The sequence below is a fragment of the Hyalella azteca genome, unplaced genomic scaffold (assembly GCF_000764305.2).
Source record: "Hyalella azteca isolate HAZT.00-mixed unplaced genomic scaffold, Hazt_2.0.2 contig654, whole genome shotgun sequence".
In the NCBI taxonomy this organism is placed as follows: Eukaryota; Metazoa; Arthropoda; class Malacostraca; order Amphipoda; family Hyalellidae; genus Hyalella; species Hyalella azteca.
In genome coordinates, this window is record NW_025930993.1 from 49157 (window position 1) to 62640 (window position 13484).

The window sequence follows — 13484 nt, forward strand, 5'->3', positions numbered from 1 at the left end:
CTGCGACTTTCACACGAATCTGACATGGAGTGATCCAGAGCCAACAAAAAAAAAATAATAACTCAGTACTCACTGCAGTGAGTGACAGAGAGCGCAATTTCTCGTCGACGAAAACGTGAAGTCATGGACAGACAGACGGATATGACGAGCACAATAGCGCCTTTTTCCATAAATGAGAAAATGCGCTAAAAAGCTGAAAAACTATCTAACCAAACGCGAACATGAATAAAAGTTTGACATCGTTATGATCAAATCTGTATAATGCAATCTTGAGTAGGAGATCAATACAACAAGCCTGTTTGAAGTTTTAATTGTTGACGGGTACATGCAGCATACAACGGCAATGCGAAGAAATAGCAACTAATATCTTACATTACGTACACTTATTTCACTGAAGCATTGAGATTAATGTCCGAAAATGATGACTAAGCGAAATAAAACACTCACAATTATGATTAACTCAAATTTTAAAATATTTAGGTGGAGATTCATTTTCATCATTAGCAAAGTTTACGGACTCATGAATTTATATTCAGATAAATCGATCAACGTGTGCATCTCTACATTTCCCGTAAAAAAGAAATCACTCCACTGACAAATATGCTAGTAAAAAATTTTAAAACAAAAATTTTAACCATGAATGTGTATCTACACTCAACATTCTATAAATATAATACGAGAACTCCCGTCAATGCGACAGAAGCAAAGCCAATTTCAAAAAGGACAGAGTTTACGAAGCAAATGACTACAAGTTAGCCTACGGGACCTGGCGTTCGCTACTGCACGAATTGTGGAATCAATCTACTTAAAAATGGGAGGAAATAACTAATATCTTACATTCCGTACATTTCACTGAAGCATTAAGATTAATGTCCGAAAATGATGACTAAGCTAAATAAAACACTCACAATTATGATCAAATCAATTTTTAAAATATTTAGGTGGAGATTCATTTTCATCATTAACAAAGTTTACGGACTTATGAATTTATATTCAGATAAATCGATCAACGAGTGCATCTCTACATTTCCCGTAAGAAAGATATCACTCCACTGACAAATATGCTAATAAAAAATTTTAAAACAAAAATTGTAACCATCAATGTTTATGTATACTCACATTCTCTAAATATAATATGAGAACTCCCGTCAATGCAACAGAAGCAAAACCATTTTCAAAAAGGACAGGGTTTACGAAGCAAATGACTACAGTTAGAATACGGGACCTGACGTTCACTACTGCACGAATTGTGGAATCAATCTACTTAAGAACCATTTTTTATTTGCTGCGCGTACTTAAGAAGAAACTGGGCACCTTTGACCCCAAACTGCAGATCCCTTCGCATGTCAGGCTCGACGGTGCTCTTAGCCTCGGCAGTAAACTTCTGTATGGCCATCGTGAGAAGCTTCACAATTTCAGGGTCCGTGAAGAGCGCGAAGGCCTCAGTGGTGTTCGAGCCGCGCTTCCTAGCCACGGCAATCATGGTGTGTAAAACAGGCGCCACTGCACCCAGGCAAGGCGAAAGCTTAAGTAGGAGGTCATAAATGGGCTCAACGTTGTAGTGCTGCTCCGGTGTCGCGGCAGAAACATTCGGGACCGAGAACCCCTCTTCTGAAGAAGGTGGAGGTGGACCAGATGACAATGAGGTTTGAGGTTCTTCATTGTGAGGAAGGCGTTGGTTGGTGGAAGGTCTGACGCCTGCAAGTCGAGGATCTCGAGGTGGTCTCTCATTTGGAAATGGCCGCGAATTCCTAGGTGCGTGAAAGTCTTTAGATTGTAAATTTTGAGGAGGTCGGATGTCCTGCGCGGGTCGGAAATTTGGTGGCCCCTGGAAGCCTTGAGGTGGCCTCAAATTTTGTTGCGTTCGAAAATCTTGTTGAAACTTCCAATCACCGGGTGATTGGAAACGTTCAGAAGGACGGAAGCCAGGAGCGGATGGCAAATCTTGATGTCGCAAGTCTTGAGGAGGCTGGAAGTCTTGACCAGCAGTTCGCGGGTCAAAAGGCATGGATGAACGACCAAGGTTCATTCCTTGATGAACGTTTCCTCTGTGTGACGGGGCAGCGCTCTTACGATCCTGGTGAAGTTCTCCCTGATTGTCATAAGGTTGCGATGCCTGGTGTCGTGTCACATTTATTCCTTGCTGGACTTCTTTGCTCTGAGGAGATTGAGCACGAGGCTGCATATCCTTGCTCCTATTGAAAGCATTTTGAGTGTTTCTCAAAACTTCCTCTTGTATTGTTTCAGCTCCACTACGCCAAACAGATCCATCAGATGACTGCGAACTAGATGCTTTAGAAGTAGTAGCTGGCCTTGCGTCGCTAGATGTTGAGCTTTTAAGCTTAATCGACAATTCTTTGTATTTTTTGACGAGTTTCACAAGTTCTGCCTTGTAGTCTTCCATGCGCAGAGTCCGGAGTTCTTGAACCCATCGCTCTAACCACGTCAGGTTCGTTTCTTCGCTTTGAAAAGCCGCAAGTACTGAAGCGTATTTAGGATGTAATTCAGGTTTGTCTATAAACTTTTCGTAACTTGTTTCAAGTCTCTTGATGAGCTCCTGCTTTTCAACATAGAAATCATTAGCAAGAGATTCTTTGGTCGGCGCCTTACCATCGCTGGGGCGGTCAGAAGTTGTGCCTTGGGATACCGACGCTTGAGTTACGCTCCTCAAATGTTCAGGGTCACTGCTCGGCTGAGCAGAACGTTGTTCTAGACCACCATGAGCAGAACGTTGTTCTAGACCACCACGACCAGAACGTTGTTCTAGACCGCCATGAGCAGAACGTTGTTCTAGACCACCATGAGCAGAACGTTGTTCTAGACCGCCACGACCAGAACGTTGTTCTAGACCGCCATGAGCAAAACGTTGTTCTAGACCGCCATGAGCAGAACGTTCTAGACCGCCACGACCAAAACGTTGTTCTAGACCGCCACGACCAGAACGTTGTTCTAGACCGCCATGACCAGAACGTTGTTCTAGACCGCCACGACCAGAACGTTGTTCTAGACCGCCATGAGCAGAATGTTGTTCTGGACCGCCATGAGCAGAACGTTGTTCTACACCACATGCAACGCCAGCATTTATTGGACCGCCTGCAGCTAGAGGCAAATTAGGTGCAGCTGGCTTTGCTGGAACTTGAGCCGCACTTGCATCTGAGATAAACAGTTAAAAATTACTCGAGAATTGAAGACAGAGAACATGAAAGGATGGTAATCGAGGTGATTTATTTGAAATTAACGTTCAAATGTGATAGAATTTCATAGGTCTTTACACAACTAGCGTACATCAGTTCTGAATTGAATTTCACCAACAATTTTAAGAAAAACGTAGAAAATATCAAGTCCGAAATTAACAGTTTAATTTTTTTTACGACTGACGTATCAAGCCTCACAACAACCAAATGAATCAAGTTCAAGCCAAAAGATGGAAATTTGCAAGCCAAAGAAGATTCTGAGAGAAATCTATCATCCATAGCACAGTTAAACACGGCAAGATATTAGGTATATATACTAAATACTCACTGCGAACTCCAAATACGAAGAATGCAGCAAGCCATGACTGGGCTCTCTCCAGATCACCCATTTTGATTTCTGAGCACACGGCCACCTTGTTCACTTTGCCTGCTTAGAAAATTAAACATTATAAAAAACAAAATAGACAAGATAATACAATAAAATAATAACTTGCACGAGCTTCGAACAGGTTATTATAAGACTTGTATAAAGATGAAAGTATTCCACATTTGCAAAAATACTATATTCTCATGATACCTTTACTGTACCAAAGCTGTTACCTGCTTCATTCAACGAATTATAAAATACACCATGAGCTATTAATCCACTATAATTATGAATATAAAAGGGATCACTTCGACGCACTCACCGACAGGATCAGACAGCAACCGCTCACATAACTTCTTGAAGTTGAATTCTGATGTCTTGCGCACCAGACCTGTAATGTAGTAAAATGTTGAGTACCAGGCCTGTAATGTAGTAAAATGTTGAGTACCGAGCCTGTAATGTAGTAAAATGTTGAGTACCAGGCCTGTAATGTAGTAAAATGTTGAGTACCAGACCTGTAATGTAGTGAAATGTTGATTACCCAAAACCTCGTGACAAGTTCAGAACATAAATATTTCAAGTAATAAATAAAAAAATAGTTTTTATACGTTAAAATGGAAAGCTAAGGTACAGAATGAATCTACGTTTAATTTTGGGTAGAAAATGTTACTTTTATGTGGGTAATCTCGGCCTTCTCGACACGGTAATAAATTTTTAAATCCATCACCAGAGAAAAATATTTGTTGGAGCACATCAGCACAATAAATGCACATTATTGTGTAGTAAGTAACACAGGTGCAGAGATATATCAAATAATTTGAAATATTACAGCACAAATCTCAATATAAAGAAATTTGAAAGTTATAACGAATATTGGTATACAAAGATAACACATTTTGAAAAACAAAAAATTCAGTTACAGCATAATTATGGAAATGAACTGTGCGGTATAATAAACTAAGTTGTACATAGATAACAAATTATGAAATAAAAAAAAATATAAAATAGGTAAAAAATTATAAAATAGATAAAAAATTACAAAATAAGAGCGTAAAGATGGTAGTGAGATGGTGCTCCGGCACCTTGCTGCGAGCCAAATCTGCAACCAGGGATTACACAATCAATACACATAAACTATTCAATTATTTTGAAATTTTAAATCTGACTCCAGCAATCGCCTTACAATCGCCGCAACCAAGAGTTAGACAATCAATACACATAAACTATTTTTCCATTATTTTCAAATCTTAAATAGGACTCCAACAATCGCCTTACCTCGAATGAACTCTACAACCAGGAATTAAACAAACAATACACCTAAACTATTCAATTATTTTGCAATTTTAAATCTGATTCCAACAATCGCCTTACCGCGACTCAAATCTGCAACCAGCAATTACAAAATCAATACACATAAACTATCGAATTATTTAGTAATTTTAAATCTAACTCCAATAATCGATACAAACGATGTATTATATAACATTAAAAATTATAAATTTGCCAACGTCTATTAATAAACACGATTTATTAAATAATTTTTTATATCAGACATTTGCCTCTTTACACACCAATTTTTTTTTTTTAATTTAACATTAGAGCTTCGACAATCAAAACATATAAAATTTTAAATATCTTCTTAAATACAGAGCCAAGTTGACAAGTGAGTAAGATTTTCTTAAGTACAGTTGACACTGATCATTCATACAGGAAAACCACTTACTTTGACGCAAAGAATAAAATTAAACTTAATACCGGTAATCAATATTCATTGATTATTGATAATGAAAAATTGGTAGTTGATTAGTACCTACAATACTTTATTGTTACTTTTCAACAATCTTCTCCCTCTTACTATTACCTACTTATTACCTAACTATTGATAATATACAATTGTTAAATTAATTAGTACAATGAATACTTATTGTTTTTTTACAAACTACTGCCCGTTATTATTATTTATTACTTATTTATTGTTAATGAATTAATAATAATAAATTAGTACAATTAATACCGTATTCATTACTTTTTTTTAAAACCTTCTTCCCGTAATTATTACTTATCACTTAGTTATTGATAATGATTAATTGTTACTTAATTAGTACAATTACTATTTATTACTTTTTTCACAACCTTCTCCCATATTTATTACTTATCAATCAATTATTGATAATGAAAAATTGGTAATTAATTAGTACAATTACTATTTATTACTTTTTCACAACTTCCTCCTCGTGATCATTAAATATTACTTAATTATTGCTAATGAATAATTGCTAATTAATTGATACAATTACTATTTATTGATTTTTTTACAACGTTCTCCCCGTTATTATTACTTAATTATTGATAATGAAAAATTGGTAATTGATTAGTACAATTAATACTTATTACTTTTTTACAGCCTCTTCCCTGTATTTATCACTTAATAATTGCTAATTGAAGCGTAAGACGCTGCAGGTCCCACCAGAGGCCGAGGTGAGGTGCACAGTTATCCTGGCGTCCAGAAGACGTAAGTTGTTGACGAGCCGCAGGAAGATCCTTGTCAGATCTGCACTACCAGTTTGGAACAACCAACCTGCCATGAATTACTTAATTTAGTCATAAACTATTAATTCAATGAGTAGTATTAATATAGTTCATTAATATTTAATCACACTTTATGTTCTAAAATGAGAATAATTCTAAACGATTTGTTCTGTAGACGGATTACGAGATAAGCTAAGAATAAGATAAAAGGAGGAGTGAAACTGTTCTAGTCTTTGGCCACCCAAAAAATGTTCATTGGACTCGAAGGATACTAGATGACTAAGCGCCCATACAGGTAATGAACGAATAAGGAAGCCAGCAGTAATATTCTCGTTTCAAGCAATTAAAACACCAATTAAATTAAATCAATTAATTAATTAAAGATAATGGTTCGACGGATAAAATTTTGTTAAAAAATAATCGTCTAAAGAAAAAAAGGGAATTTTTCACTCAGAATATAAATTTTGAAGCACAAAGTTTCCAAATCAAACATCATGGCAAAGATCATCTTAGATAGATGACGACACAAAAAAAATCAATACAAAAAATTTTATTTTTTTTTGTAAACACAATAGTAGTAGGAAAATTATTTTGTAAATGCCTCGGAAACTCCCACAGTGCAAAAGATACTTGNTAACAAGACAGAGAGACGTTGACAGAGAGACGATGTCCTCACCAGAGTTGACAGGAGCGACGAGCAGCTCGTGACGAAGAGCCAGGGACACGACGAGCAGACGAGCGCGCTGCGCCACCTTCTCTGACGGCGTCACGAACACGACGCGCGGTGGCCGTGGCTGGCTGCCACAGTCTGCAATGAATCTACGTCGTTAGTAAATTAATTAAGTAAACGACATGTCGTTAGTAATTTAATTAAGTAAACGACATGTCGTTAGTAATTTAATTAAGTAAACGACATGTCGTTAGTAATTTAATTAAGTAAACGACATGTCGTCTGTAATTTAATTAAGTAAGCGACAAGTCATTAATAATTTAACACGTTGACTACGTATTGGTACATATGCGTACCACGAAATGTATTTCTCCAGGAGGTAGTGGTACATAATTCAGGTTGCATAAAATCGGCCAAATCCGATAACAAAAGGCCGATATACTAATCTATTTGTAGATTCCACTATAAAAATTCCATGTATTTTCTTTTTGCAGTATTTAAAATTTAATTAGGAAGTACCCCTATCATAAATTTTAGGCGGCCAACGCAATTGAGAAAAACTAAATCACGGAATTTGTCCGGAAAAATGAACGTCTAGCAACCCTGCTTAAAAAAAGTACAAAAAAAAGAAATAATTGTACAAGATGAAGCAATCGTAGTCAACGTGTTAACCGTTAACCATTAACCGTTAACTGGTAACCGTTAACCGTTACCCGTTAACCGTTAACCGTTACGTGTTAATTAAGTAAACGGCACGTCATCAGTAATTTAATTACATAAACAACACGTCGTCAGTAATTTAATTAAATAAACGACAAGTCATCAATAATTTAGTTAAGTAAACGACACTTCATCAATAATTTCATTCCATAAACAAAATGTCATCAGTAATTTAATTGGATTAACGACACGTCATTAGTGATTTAATTCATAAACGATAAGTCATCAATAATTAATAATATAAACAACACGTCGTCAGTAATTAAATAACAAACAACACGTCGTCAGTAATTAAATAACATAAACAATACGTCATCATTAATTAAATAACATAAACAACACGTCGTCAGTAATTAAATAACATAAACAACACGTCATCAAGTATTTATCTAAACAAAAAACTCGTACACGTACAATTTTTAAAATGCCACGCTCCTGTGTACCAGAATTTTACTCAATCTCAACTCCCTCTTATTGATTATGTGCAGTAAAAAACGTTATGTTAGCCAATTATAATAAGATGACCGAAATTCCAATAAACAGAACTTTACTACAATGCCGGAGTCCATGCATTTGTCGGGTCATTTCAGTGCAAACAAGAAGCAAATTTCAGGACTAGGAGCGTCAAATATCAACAAAATTACTCAATTTTAGCCTCTGAGAGTATCAGTTCCGCTCAATAAATTTAGGGCATGCAAAGAATGTCGCTGAAAAAGTTGTGCAGAAAAGACTATGTAAGGTTCAATAAGCAATCATGAACTGATCACAAACACATAAAAAAACACATAAAACATGTAGAGAGTAATGACATTTTTGACAAGTCCGCGACCACGACATAGACACTTATATTCTTTATATTATTCAGATTATACCGTAAGATTATTCATCATATTGTTGGTGCAAAATTCATCATATTGTCAGCGTAGTTTTATTGATAAAATAATTGCATGTTCACCGTCATGTTATTGATGTGGAGCTCATATGTTCACCATCATGTCATCAATGAGATTACCATACTTTCAGCGTGATTTTATCCACGAGATTATCGCTAATTTACATGTTATATCGCTATTTACATGTTATCGCTAATTTACGTCATGTTATAAATAGCGGTAGCGGTTTCAGCGTTTATTAGGCCGTATTCCTGTCGCCGATTCTCATCATCGCAGAACATTCACCGCTTGTTGCAGTCTCGAACTAGCAACTCACTGCTACAATTCTGCTGTGCTTAACCGCCCGGCCTCCTCGCCGATTCTGACCAGAAACTGGCGCACAGAGCTGGGATCGAACCCGTGCCTCTCTGCTCCAATCTTGGTACTCTGAACTGTAACCACTGGGTCACCCTGCCCGGACGTGATACTAAATTTCATATCTGCTACACAAGGCAAATATATACGCAGGACTCACGTTTAGAGTAGCCGCGCACCCTGAACAGATTCCTGATGGCACCCGCGAGGTACAGGAAGGACTTCTCCAGACCAGTGACGTAAACATCTTCCCAGGACTCGTGAAAGAAAAAGTCTGGTGATCCTGCGTATAAACAACAAATTTACAGATTTTTCAGCAAATGAAAATTAGTATCAAACCATTGGTATCCTGGAAGAAAGACTAAAATAAAGTTTATATCTGTGGTATAATTTATAAAATATATTGTTTAATAAGCACACGGAATAAATCGCGAGAAAATAGAAAAATTAAGAAATTTTCGGTACTTGATACCTTATAAAAGTGAATAGAATAATGTTATTAGGATATACACCTAATTTTTTTTACGTTTATCGATCGAAGTTATTTGATAATAATAACAAGCTTGTCGAACGTGCGGAAGCTTGTAAGGATCTTTAAACAACACTCCTGTCTAAGAAAGACGAAAATCGATCGAAGTTATTTGATAATAATAACAAGCTTGTCGAACGTGCTGAAGCTTCTAAGGATCTTTAAACAGCACTCCTGTCTCAGAAAGACGAAAATGATATGACTGTCTAGAAAACACTCGGGCTAGAGATGCTTGCATGGACGTTAAGTCTTTAGCAGGCGCAAGTTAAGGAAGTCTTAATAATAACAAGACCTGCATAACGTCTTAATAACAAGACATGCATAAAATTTTAATAACAAGACTTGCAATAACAAAGTGGCCACGAAGCTGAGACCAACGGTCACATATATGAACGGTCTTGAACGCCGTGTTCAAACCCGTGAACACGGCGCTCTGCAACTACAAATCATCTTAACAAATCCGCGGTCCAAGCAATATGGATGGCTAGCATAATTACCATAATAAACACTTGAAGGTAATCCGTAAATAAATTTTGTTCGCACAAAATCGAGTCATTTGGGCGTCTGAAACAAACTTGGATGGGAATAACAGTAAAACTCGGTGCTAGAACGCATTAACAATGATTACCATAATAAAATTACCATTATAATTACTTATCATGGTAATTATATTATATTATAATTACGTATATTACAATAACCCAAATTGCCATTATAATTAACCAGGATGAGAGTTGTTACCAGGATGTTAAGTTAAGTTAAAAGTTAAGTTACCAGGATGAGAGTTGTTACCAGGATGTTAAGTTAAGTTAAAAGTTAAGTTAAGTTACCAGGATGAGAGTTGTTACCAAGATGTTAAGTTAAGTTAAGTTAAGTTACCAGGATGAGAGTTGTTACCAAGATGTTAAGTTAAGTTAAGTTAAGTTAAGTTACCAGGATGAGAGTTGCGACAGAAGTCTGTGCTGGAGCACAAGCCAGCGACGGCGGGCAGTTATAAGTTTAAGTTACCAGGATGAGGGTTAAGTTAAGTTAAGTTACCAGGATGAGAGTTGTTACCAGGATGTTAAGTTGAGTTAAAAGTTAAGTTACCAGGATGAGAGTTGCGACAGAAGTCAGTGCTGGAGCAGACACCAGCCACGGCGGGCAGGGTGCAGACGTTGCGTAGGAAGTTTTTGGGATGAAGCTGCACCTCGTCTGGGGTGTGTGCGTAGCGGCACGCCATGCGTAGGGGACACGGTAACCCCAGGCTGGCAGTATTGCACATTTCCTCTCTATGCATAAAAATAAATACAATATTAAAGTTTACATCCAAGATAGCCTTGCACATTTCCTCTCTATGAAAACGCAAATAAATACAGTATTAAAGTTTAAATATGAGGCAGTCTTGCAAATTTCCTCTCTAGGCACATAAATGAATACAGTATGAAAGTTTATATCTGAGGCAGTCTAGCACATTTCCTCTCTAGGCACATAAATAAATGCAATAATAAAGTTTACATCCGAGGCAGCCCTAGAGTGGCAGTCTTGCACATTTCGACTCTGTGCATTAAAATAAACAATGCAGGAATATTTGCTGAATCCATGGCAGCAGTCTTTCATTTTCCTTCATTTGCACGCAAATGAATTAAGAATTAAGGGTTAAATTCAACACGGAGACTTCATTTCTCCAAATTGGAGTGACCACGAGATGATCATCGATGAGTGTAGGTAGGTCATGTGTTCATCTTAGACAAGGCAGACAAAATATTCAATTAATATTGCAGGGCAGACTGACCACAGTCTGTTCATCAGTCACCGGTAAACTGACCGTTTTCATTACATGGCATAAATCTACGTACACGAGGGTAAGGGCAAACTGAGAAAAGACGCAGAATAATCAATGGGTTATATTGTTTAAGTGACACTTTCTTTATGTAGCACTGATTACGTTCATTTGTGGGACAAAACTAGGTAAGGCTAACCCATACAAATTTGTGTGAAGTTTAAATTTTTCAGAGGGTAGTTCCATCCATCACCAACACTTTATCCAGGCCACGGATAAAGTGTTGATTGCTTGTGAGTTTTTTGATTGTTGAAGCGAACCGCAACAAAACCAACGTAAGTGGACTTGACATCACTACGACTGTCAAACCAAAGCTCAGTTCTTGTTTCATTTGTCATCTCATCTTTACAGGAGTTCTCAGCAACCAGTGGCTAGGTTCTAAAATATGTAAGTACGTGCTTTCCATAGCCACCAACGAAGAACTAATGACTTTTTAAAATAAACAAATAACTAACGACTTTTTAAGAAAAACGAATAACTGATGACTTTATAAGATAAACGAATAATTAACTGATGAATTTTTAAGATAAACGAATAACTGATGCCTTTATAAGATGAACGAATAACTGATGCCTTTTTAAGAAAAACGAATAACTGATGACTTTATAAGATAAACGAATAACTGACAATTTTTTAAGATAAACAAATAATTGACGACTTTTTAAGATAAACAAATAACTGACAACTTTCTAAGATAAACGAATAATTAACTGATGAATTTTTAAGATAAACGAATAAGTGACGAATTTATAAGATAAACAAATAAGTGATGACATTTTTTAAGATAAACCACCAATCACGAACTAGATATAGGTACCGTTATGCGTATTTAAACTAGAATCAAAAAGCAAAGAAAATTGCAGATTAATTCACAATAATTTAATTGAAAATATTTCGGGCACCAGCTCCATCATCAGTTCAAAGCTTAATGAATGCGAGTACAATCAAGAGAAATACAAAAATACATACGGTTGCGGTTAAAACCCAGATAAATAGTGCAAGTATCAATTAAAAGCAATCGATTACCAATTTCAAGCAAATAAGAACAAGAAACACTAGTTATTAGTTCTTAAATACCGGTAGAAGTGTTTTTTAATATCCCTGCGCCGCTCTTGTGCGTCATGGTAGCTCGCACAGCGCATGCGCGGGCAGTTACGCACTGTGCATTTCTCAGTTCTGTACCAAAAAACGTCCAAGCCATTAATGTCCCTCCGCCGCTCTTGTGCGTCATGGTAGCTCGCACAGCGCATGCGCGGGCAGTTACGCACTGTGCATTTCTCAGTTCTGTACCAAAATACGTCCAAGCCTGCACATCAATGAAGTTTAATTAGTGTGAAATGATCTGTTGAAAAATTTAAAGTATATAAGAACAAAGAATTACGAAACAGAAATAACAGGGAAAGAGAAGGAAAGAATTGAAACACAAGTTTAGATTTTGCAAATGAACCTGCACCAAGACGAGAAGAAAATTAAAGCATAATTAAACGCTAAATCAACGTTAAAACAAAACACAATAATTATTCTAGAGCAAAATAATGTCAATTAAAAATAGCATATTATAGAACTAACACTTGCTGATGGTCTCAAGACAAGAAGAAAATTTAACCATAATTGAACGTTAAAACACAATATTATTCTAGAGCAGAATACCTAATATCATTCAAAAATATCTTATTATAGAACTAACCCTTGCTGATGGTCTCGCTGATGAGGGCGGCCGCGCGGTTGTCGTAGTCGTGAGTGCAGGTCTCGAGCTGCGGCATGTAGGGGGTGAGATGGTGCTCCGGCACCTTGCTGCGAGCCAAATCTGCAACCAACAATTATACAATCAATACACATAAACTATTCAATTATTTTGAAATCTTATATCGGGCTCCAACAATCGCCTTACCTCGACTTACACAACCAACCAGGGCTTACACAACCAATACACATAAACTATTGAAATCCTTTTGGATTTTAAAATCCCCCCGTTATTAATTATTGATAATGAATAATCGTTAATTAATTAATACAATTACTATTTATTACTTTTTTCACAACTTTCTCCCTGTATTTATTACTTATCACTTAATTATTGATAATGAATAATTGTTACTTAATTAGGACAATTACTATCAATTACTTTTTTCACAACTTCCCCCCCTGATCATTAAATATTACTCAATTATTGATAATGAATAATTGTAATTAAGTAGTACAATTACTATTACTATAAATTAGAGACAATTACTATTACTATAAATTAGATAAATTACTATTACTATAAATGAGAAAAAATGAAAAAATGCGTGTAAAAGAGAAACTAAGGCAAAAATCAAAAATCGGGCTTCGTTACTCGATTGGGATGGTCTTCACGCATCGAATGATATGCGTCTCTATGTTGTGGCTTGAAAACCCTAGGAG

At 36.3% G+C, this 13484-nt stretch overlaps 1 protein-coding gene across 1 annotated transcript in view; it reads right to left on the reverse strand.

Moving 5' to 3' along the window:
* Positions 1-294: 294 nt before the first annotated feature.
* LOC108674601 overlaps positions 295-13484 on the reverse strand; it is a 37576-nt gene continuing 24386 nt past the window's right edge. The window contains exons 15-20 of the mRNA XM_047880547.1: positions 6029-6139; positions 4601-4660; positions 3884-4045; positions 3523-3621; positions 1261-3153; positions 295-801 (exon numbers count right to left, since the gene is read on the reverse strand). Coding sequence (XP_047736503.1) covers positions 1265-3153; positions 3523-3621; positions 3884-4045; positions 4601-4660; positions 6029-6139 — 2321 coding nt within the window. The 3' untranslated portion in view covers positions 295-801; positions 1261-1264. The remainder of the gene's footprint in view (positions 802-1260; positions 3154-3522; positions 3622-3883; positions 4046-4600; positions 4661-6028; positions 6140-13484) is intronic.